Source organism: Dendrobium catenatum, unplaced genomic scaffold (assembly GCF_001605985.2).
Source record: "Dendrobium catenatum unplaced genomic scaffold, ASM160598v2 fragScaff_scaffold_243, whole genome shotgun sequence".
Classification (NCBI taxonomy): Eukaryota; Viridiplantae; Streptophyta; class Magnoliopsida; order Asparagales; family Orchidaceae; genus Dendrobium; species Dendrobium catenatum.
In genome coordinates this window covers 923545-933610 of record NW_021318705.1, presented here as the reverse complement: position 1 = coordinate 933610, position 10066 = coordinate 923545, and the positions used below count along the sequence as shown (strand labels likewise).

At 34.6% G+C, this 10066-nt stretch overlaps 1 protein-coding gene across 1 annotated transcript; it reads right to left on the bottom strand.

The window, feature by feature from the left end:
* Positions 1-512: 512 nt before the first annotated feature.
* LOC110094656 (protein FAR1-RELATED SEQUENCE 5-like) lies at positions 513-2699 on the bottom strand. Its single transcript, XM_020819928.2, has 2 exons — positions 2577-2699; positions 513-2345 (listed from the first exon to the last, which is right to left on the bottom strand). Exons 1-2 carry the CDS (start codon positions 2697-2699, stop codon positions 513-515), a joined length of 1956 nt encoding a protein of 651 aa, XP_020675587.2.
* Between the last annotated feature and the right edge of the window lie 7367 nt (positions 2700-10066).

The window sequence follows — 10066 nt, the reverse complement described above, 5'->3', positions numbered from 1 at the left end:
ATTGGTCGGATTCAATCAGAGAATTCCTTGTTGCTGACTTTAACGGCATTGCAAAAAAGATGAAGAAAGGACAGCCACTCGGTTACCTGAATGGATTTGTTCATATTATAATTGTGAGTGCTTCGAATTTAAATTGTTTTGTATTAAATTGTTAGATATATTTTACGTTGATTTTCTTATGTATTAGTTCAGATCTGGTTTCTTGAACATTATACACTCCACGAACCATTGAACTCGAAGGCAAGACCAAGGTTTCTCCGCTAGGGATCCGATGTAGTTTATAACGACGCAGATGCTAGTTTGCTGGCTGAGAAAAATAAACTTCGTCCTGGCCTTTATCAACCATTTATTTATGTTTCGAGTCTGCATTGGGTAATGGTGTTATTTTACTTGCTATAACTGAATATGTTTAAAAGTTCTCCTAACCTGAATACACATACAGGCATCCAAGAAATATGATATGGAAAGTAAGCAGTACGTGTCGCACATTAACAAAGATGCCGTTACCGCTTCTAACTTTCTGCTACTACCAGTAAATGATAATGAACATTGGACTCTTCTGGTTGCTTATTTGAAGAAGGCAACTTGGTATTTCTGAAAATCATACTTCCTATGCCATCCGAGGGGATTCCGGTAGCTACCATAGATGACAACGGCCTATCAGAGTAAAGGTCCTTTCTTGCTCGACCTGACCATCTCTTGAGTAGATATTTCGGAGGTATATTAATTATATCAATCTGCCTTACCACTCTCAAGCAATGAGAACATAGTATCCCCATCATGCCGAATTTTCCACAGCTGCATTCGATGCTACCTTCTGCATCATCAAAATTAACTGTCCAGTAGCGAGGCTGATCAATGTTCTCAACAGTTTTGACAAAAAAAGTTGATAAGTCAGTTGAGGCTTGAGCTATGCACATTCCACCCACACCTTGTAAAAACTCCTCAAAGAAAGAATACAATTTACGCGAATAAAAACGCGCGGCCTGCCTAAGAATTGGACTGCTCTTCACCAAAGGAACAACATCGGACTGACTACATTTGAAGTCTTCATCCTTCTCATTCCGACGCCATGTCTTCATCACCTTTTCAAGACCCAAAAAACACTCAGTGATGGTGCTAGTAGGCTTAGAAATGCCGTGGCACACATTGTTAGTGGATTCACTGCGCTGTGTCGAAAGAATACCAAGGTTAAAATAAGTCTTGTTGTATGTTGTGGACCACTTGTTCCTTATTCTGTGGAGTTCTTTCAACCACACATGGCTATGAAGGTCCCCTTCATTCAGCATTTCAGTCCAAGTACTTTCAAACTCTTCCTCCGAATCACACCTGCTAAAACATTTATAAATCAACCCTCTAACCTTGTTGTTGCTGTTGTAACAATGCACCTTGGATGGAAGCTTCTTCATGATGTGCCATTGGCAAAGCCTATGGCGTGTTTGCGGAAATGCAATTTCTATAGCCCGAGACATTGCCTGATCCTGGTCAGTAAAAATTGTAATGGGATGTTTATCACCCATTACTCTCAAGAATGTTCTAAACAGCCATGTAAATGATTCTACTGTTTCTTCAGACAGAAATGCTACCCCCAAAAGAACATTCTGCCAATGGTTGTTAACTCCAACAAAAGGTGCACAAGCTAGATTGTATTTGTTCAGTCTATAGCTGGTATCAAAAATTATAACATCTCCAAAGCAGTCGTAGTCTATTCTTCCCACACCATCAGCCCAGAAAAAATTCATCAATCTATCCTCCTCATCATATTGGACTTCCCACACAAACATGTTATCACTGTTTGCTCGGTTTTTAAAAATTTCTATTAGGGAATTGGTATCCCCCGTCTCAATCTTGCATCTTCTGTTTCTCTGAACAAAGTTATATGCATCTCTTCTTAAAAAACCAACATGCTCCCTCCCACCAACTTCATCAGCTAAGTATGTGAATGCATCAATGGTTCTAATCCCAGCATCAGTCATAGATTTAAGAACAAATGCTCTCTCTTCGGTAATTTTCCTGCATGATCTCAATAAATGTTGATCTTCAGGCCTTGCCAACTCATGGTTGTGGTTCTCAACACATTTATTAACCTTCCATTCCCCATCTTGATCAACTGAAAATCTAATCATCGCGGGACACCCAGTCCTAGTATTGGCTTTCCTGTATTTCGATTTCACATTCAGGTCAAGGCCCTTCTTAAAACCAGCTTTCGAACATACATAATCTTTCATCCGTATCTTCCTCGAATTCGGCCAGAAAGAATGATGATCTTTGCGAACACTAAAACCAACACTATGCGCGTATCGACAGTACATATCAAAAGCCTCTTTCTCACTATTACAAACAACCTACGAACAACAACCAAAAAGAGTTTAACATTGGAAACAGACACACAATTTTAAAATAACTTTTGTACCTACCGGTACCTACCAGTACCGACCGATACCTACTAATACCTAGCGGTACCGACCAGTTAAAAAACGGCACTAAACGGTACTACCAACCCCCAGTACATATATTCTCACCAACACAAAATTTTTAAAACACTCAACAAGTCACGGCTTTCATTTCATATTTACCGATAATATATCAAAGTTTGGTTGGGTATTCTGTTGCAAACCATCTCTAGCTCTAAGCTCTGGCTCTTGCGTAAAACCTTCCATCTCCGACCAGTCGTTAATCTCTTCCAGTACATTATCCATCTTCAGACCTTACGCCTCGAACCACATAACTTATGCTCTGCTCCTGCTTTCTGAGGTTTCAGGTGTTACGAGAAAAAATTTTTAACTGAGGTAAAAAACACGCGCCAGCAAATATAACCCTAGCTTTAACCGCGCATTTTTTGAAGTAGATCAAATGGTTCGTGTTATCGGGTTATCAGGTAAACATAGCACACGCTCTCCTCAATATGGTGGGGTCAAGGTGGGCTCCACGTGGCGCGATACTACTTGTTTGCACATACAGAACTACGTCCGCACTCGGCACCCAATAAAAACTCCTTATAAACAGCATGCCCTATTGTCATGTGCAAATTTAAATATTCTTATTCTGATTTTGTAGGGTATTAAGATTTTTTTACTATTTAAAATAATTTTTTAGTACTAAATTTTTAAAATTTTTGTACTAAAAAATACTACTTTAAGAAACAGTAAAAAAACCGTTCCAAAACAAGCCTATGTTAATAAAATTGTGTGTAGAAAACTAATCATTTTACAGGATTGTTGCGTCCTGGAGTATTCGCTGCGGCAGAGAAATATAAAGTTTATCATTTTAGCGTTGTACAAAGATCCAGCACGCACATAGATGAAAGAGAGGGTGCAACATTCATAAGAGACACCAATATTTTTACGTTGAAAATTCTGAAAAGGGGAAAACCCGCGGGGCTTGGCCGACGAAAGTCTGGATACATGTAGAAGTCCGGCATTGGGAAGAAATCCAGTGTAGGGTAGGAGTTTGGGAATAGGCGGAAGTTTGAAGTTGGGTAGAAGTCCGACGACGAGCGGAAATCTATCGTCGGGTAGAAGTCCAGCTACGGGCGGAAGTGCGACGTCGGGAATAAGTCCAATGAAAGTCAGGCTATAGATAGAAGTCCGGCGTCGGGCGGAAGTTCAGTGTCGGGTAGAAATCCGGCATCGATCAAAAATCTGACGTCGGGTATAAGTCCGTTAAAAGTCCGGTGACAGGAAGAAGTCCGACTATCGATGGGCCGAATTTTGGCGTCAGGTAGAAGTCCGACGAAAGTAGATGGCCGGGTAGAAGTCCTGCTTCAATTGTCGGTTGGGAAGAACTCCAGTGTTAGTTAGCATTATGGTAGAACTCCGGCGTAGTTAGACTGTCGAGCAGAACTCCAGCATCGATCAGACTGTGGTTGAGGAGTTTCTTCCTTCTCTTCATTTTCATCCTTCTTTTCTTGTTTGGGTCTCCTTCTTCCCCGCTTTGGGGTTCCCCTTCTATGAGAAATGAGGGGTATATTTATAGTTTTTTGAGAGTAGTATGATCAGTAAATAGGAGGAAAATCTTGATTAAATTCGGAGTGGTTTGAATGGACAACCGATGTTAAACCCCTTGATCTTGGACTGTTTATTCGGCATTTGAATGTCTTAATGATATCAGAATCCATTGATCTTAGGTTCGTTGGATTTGTCTCGTCGTGCTGCTTGATTCGACTGTAAGCATGTCATGTTTGGAAACTATTTAGTAATCCAAATTATGATTTGAACCTTCCAAATATGCTTCGGGTCTTCGATTTAGACCCATTTGGGCTCGGATTGAGTCGAATTTGGTGTCGTTGGGGTTGTATTTCCGAGATATTCAGTTCGACTGTAAGTTTGCTTAAATCATAGTTTAGATGATCACCGATTTAACTTTTGAAGTTGTCATTCTTGATTTTTCTTTGAGATTCGTGTCCGATCAAAATAATTTTTTGATGATATATATCAAGGATATTCTTTACTTTTATGGCCTAAGTGAGAATAAAATCATTCATTGTGTTATTCAAATACATAACAATAAGAAATTATGTAATTCAAGTCTTATGTCTCAAGAAGCAATTTCTTCATTGTCCTGAAGGCTTCGCTTCGGACGGCTTTTTTATTGCTTCCTGAATCGGCATTCTAGTACAAAAATTAAAATTTTTATACTAAAAAGCTGCTTTAAAAAGAAGTAAAAAAGCCGTCCAAAACCAAGCCTAAGTTAATAACATAAAAATCATATATGATAATACAAAAATAATTTAAATTACAAAGAAACTTATTAAGCACTCGTGAAACTAATACATTAAATTAATAATCCTTTTATTATTGATCACTTGCCAAAAGAAGATGTGGATATTTAGTTCATTTACATTACCAATCAGCTAGCAAATTTATTCACTAAATCAATTAGTCATAAGAGATTTAGTGCATGAATCTAGTTAAGTACATTTGTGTGCTTGTATTTTTTGATGAGTTTTTTTTTATTATATTTTCATAATTTTGTGATTATATTAAACTCTGATTATTCTTGCTTTGAGGAATATTTTTACTAGAGATGCAAAAAAAAAAAATTTGCAAAATTAACTCTGGATAGTCGTACTATACAATCTATATTGCACGACATATATTATTTCATTCAGTCTGATTCATAATTATATTATAAAGTCAAATCATATTGTATGATCCTATATTATATTGATCGTATTATAAGATTGGACATAGTCAAAATAAGCAATTTTCTAATAATTAAGATGACCAATTTGATCTTCGTATTGTATGACTTATTAGTCCAAATAATTTAAGAAATTGCACTCTTATTACAGAACTTCACTCACATTTCCTAGATCCTCTAAAATTTCAAAAGAGCTTCTAAAGTTCTTAAAGAGAACTAAACCCTAAATAAACACAGGTTTAACTTCCATTCCACAACACAACACTACTTCCAAATGGTGTTGATGTTACTACCTACAAAATGTATCGATAGTGTTCCAATTCCTTATTTGATTTACCTATCCATGTATGACTCTAAATTATATTTTGGATCATTTAGAAACTTAGGCTTCATTTGTGACGGCTTTTTTATGGCTTCTTAAAGCAGCTTTTTAAGATAAAAATTTTATATCTTGTACTAGAAAGCTGCTTTAAGAAGTAATAAGAAAGCCGTCCCAAATGAAGCCTTAATTTTTAAGAACTAATTCTAGTTCACAATGTATATCAAATTAAACAATTAGGTCTAAATGTAAAGTTATGAGTGTAATATAAATCTTCCAGCACGAATCTCAAGGCATAATTATATAAAAAACTACCAAAATTAAAATTTGGACCACTCGAACTTCAATTTTAGCAAACATATAGTTAAACTCAATGTCTAAAAGAGATAAACCCAACAACATCAAAATCGGTCCAATTCAAGCCCAAATAGATCTAAATTAGGAGCCCAAAGCACATTTCGAAGGTTCAAAGTATAAATTGGATGACCAAAATCTTTATTTTCATTTTGGGTGTTAAGATTACTAAAGTCAATCGTATTCTCATAATTTTCATTGAAAGTTTTAGCAAAATATACCATCCACCTTTGTTGAATATCCTCTTCAACAACGGTGGATGAGATATTTTGCTAAACATTTCAATGAAGATCGTGAGAATATGATTAACTTTAGTGACCTTAGCATCATAAATAAATATATTTTTTTCTAATTGATATAAATTTTTAAGGTAATTGATATAAATATTTTCTTGTAAACCCTAAAATATGAGAGAGACTAGAAAAAGTCAGAGAAAGAAAGCACAGTAGATGGCACTTAAAAGAGAACCATTCTATTCAAATTTAAAAATATTAGAATAGGGTGTATGTTTTTTCATTATCCATCAAGAAGAGGGCATCACCACCTTGTTGACCAAAAGAAAGAGTAGTGAAATCTTTTGTTAGAAGGCTTGAGGACATAGACATAAGTGTAAACCTCTAGTTTAATATTAAATCATGGTAATCTTATTGTAAGTTCTAGTAAAATAGCCTTACCAGTTTTATTCTTGAATTATTTTGTTAGTTGTACTTATTTTTTTAAATCTTTAAAGAAAAACAATCATTTAAATTTTTTTGAGGTAATTCTCCTTAAATTTTTAACATATTTTTTTTCTATTTTTACTTTACATATTTTAGTTATTAGGAAATGTACTAAGCAATTACTGACTTGCCATTGACTTCAATCATACTATCATGAGAAAATTTTGCAGACATAAAATAATAAATTCAGTAGCACAAATATAGGGGATTGAGGAATTTGCATGGGCAAACTCAATTAAAATTGTACTAGTAGTGTGAGCAATTTATTATGAATGAAATACTTCCCCATAAGTAAATTAGAAATTAATATAATATAATAATCATAAACAATAAAATAAGACTTACATAATAGAAGTAGAAAGAGCATTGGGGTGTTAGAGTTATCATCAAGAGATATTTTATGATCACCTAGTTGTTCTCCTTGTAAGAAGGCATATTGGTTATTATAGATGCTAATATTAACCTTAGTGTTCATTGCAAGTTTCAGTCTTTGAGATGTAATCAAGTTGAATCGAGCTAAGTACATTCTAAATTACACAAACAAATATTTAAATGAGCTAATAAATAAGCTAAAAGTTGAATGAGTACTTGACTTTTCATGTTAACAAATAATTTTCAAATCTAAATAAACAAGAAATTTAATAAATTTGAAAATTGTTGTGTGCTAAAAATTTAAAATTTTGACAGGGAAAGTTTTTACATCCTAACTTTGCATTTTTTTTGGACATTTAGATCATTTAAGGAAAATTCACACACACAACGCATACACAAAGACTCAAACCCAATACTTCTTAGTTGGAAGCCTAAGCTCTCAACCAACAAACCAAGGTGAGTTCAGCACATACAAAGATAAAAAATGAAGAATATATGAGACACCGGATTTTTTTATGTGAAAAACCCATAAAAAAAATATGAGGCTTAGCCAAGTTTAAATAATTCATTTGGTACTTGAAGTTACAAAAGTCCACTCATCTGCAAAATTAATGAGAAAAGGATTACAAATTATTTGTTCGCTTGGTTTCTTATAGTTATAAGAGAGATTATGGGAGAAGTTCGGAGAGATGATGATAATGACAAACATATGATATCGATTGGACAACAATGGTTAGGTGAATGGGCGAATGTGATTATATGATGATAATTGGGTAACAGGGAATGCACTATGAGTGGCATGTTGCGATGGTTTGACAATGTTAGTTGAATGATAACATTAAGATGACAACAGTGGTTAATGATGATCATCTCATTGAATATTAGGTGAAGCTTTATAGTTCATTAGATTACCAAATTTTTTCTAATCTTAAGTCTACGCCCCTTTCATATGAAGAATGAGGATTTATAATAGAATTTTGATAAAGTCTACCAAATTATTTAACATTCCATTATATTACTAAGATTAAATACTTTGATCATTTAATCAGTTTTTAAGTGCCTTAAAAATTTTATACTTAAAATGTTTAAATAATTCAAAATTCTCATAAATAATGTTCATCCTCTTATTCTACATCAAATTGGCATATAACTTAATTAATTAAAATTTTCATTAATATTTTGAAATTAAATCTTATTGGTATCAAATTTTTATTGTTAAAAATATTGTCATTAATAAATAAAATATTAAAAAATATCTGAAGTAATTAATAGAATTATGATATTTATATAATTAAGTTTTGATGAATAAACACACATTAAAATACAAAACAAATCAATGATTGATAATTAATCCTAAATAATAATAATAAGAAGTTATATTATTACTATTAAATAAATAAATAAATATCCTAGATTAAATAATATACAAATTATCATCGAGATTAATATAAATCCTGTAATAAGTTAATTGATAAACAATAAACAATATAATTTGTGAACATAGATAAATAAGTTGGGTTGTGCAAGCTTTATTATTTTGACCTCCTAGTTTTTAAAAAAGCATTCAAACTTACTTATTTACTAGCTTTACTGAATTTAAACAAGTTTTAATCAAGTCGAATTTGAGTTATTCATTTAGTACATTATTCATTTAAAAACCCTAACGATAACAAGCATCATAAGTAGTGGTGATAGTGGGTCAGAAGGCTTGTGAAATGTTCGCTCAGCTAGGGTTTTACCCCTTTTTTGGCGATCTCTGCTGCCGGATTTGTCTCAGGGAAGTCTTTCTTCTTTAATTTTTGCATGTTTCATTTTTCCTTTTTCGGTTTTAATTAATGGCATCTACCCATCTTCGTAACCCGGGATTTTTGAATGGAGCTTCTCCGGCTCTTTCATTTAAAGAGGCCTTGTCTGGGGCTTCTTCTTCTTCTTCTTCAGTTCCTTTTCCTGATTTGCAAATTTCTTCTCATCGGGGTTTACCGGCATTGTTGATTTCGGAGGAGGAAATTTCCTCGCTTGCTGTTCCGTTTGAATTTGCTTTGGTCTGTAGGTTTCCTAGCAAGCGGCCATCCATTGATGTCATTCGGAAGTTTTTCTTCAACTTAAAACTCATTGGTGACTGTTTGGTCACTGTTCTTAATCCTAGAAATATTTTGATTAAGTTTGTCAATGATTTTGATTACTATAGAATCTTCTCTCACTGATCTTATTTTGTGAATATTTATTATATGAAAGTGGTTAAATGGTCCCCAAATTTGGATGTTGAGGTTGATTCCCTGATTTTCCCCATATGGGTTTTGTTTCCCTATCTTATGCCCCATCTCGTCCACCTCGGATCCTCTTTGGGTTGGGTTCTCTATTCGGCCGAACTGTGAAATTGGACACCGCCATTGCTTCAGGTTCTCGTCCTTTGGTTGCTCGCATCCTTGTTGAATTCGATGTGACCAAAACATTTCCTGATAAAATTTCGGTGGGTTCGCCTAATTTTGATTATATTCAATCAGTGATTTTTGATGATATTCATCACTTTTGTATGCTTTGTAGCTCTTTAGGCCATTTGAAAGAGGATTATCATATTTTACATCCTCATCTTAATACTTCTACTAAACCCACTCATTGCTCTTCTTTCTGCTCTGTGTGCACTGCCTGGGGTGAATTTGGTTAATGCGGGTCCTGTTTTGCCTGTGCCGGAGGTTGGAGTTAATGCTCAGGTGAATGCTGATTTTGTTATTAACATAGCAAATGTGGAGTATGTGGAAACTTTAGATAGTGTCCTGTACGAATGCATAGTGTCCCTGTATGAACACAGTGTCCCTTATGAATTGCTCGTACGAATACATAGTGTCCCCATACGAACACGTAGTGTGTCGTACGAATCGCTCGTATGAATGCATAGAGTCCCGTACGAACCAAGTTCGTCCAGGATGAATAGTATGAAAATTTTCAAATTTCGTTTATACGAAATGTTAGGATGAAATGAGTGAGATCAGACCCGAGACGTTCGTCCTTATACGAAACTGGGATCGTCCCTACGATCCATATTTAGAAAAAAAATTTCGTGCGAGAACAGACCCGAGACGTTCGTCCTTAAACGAAACTGGATCGTCCTGTACGATCCATACTTTACCTTCGTCCAACTTCTCGTATGAGTTTATAACTG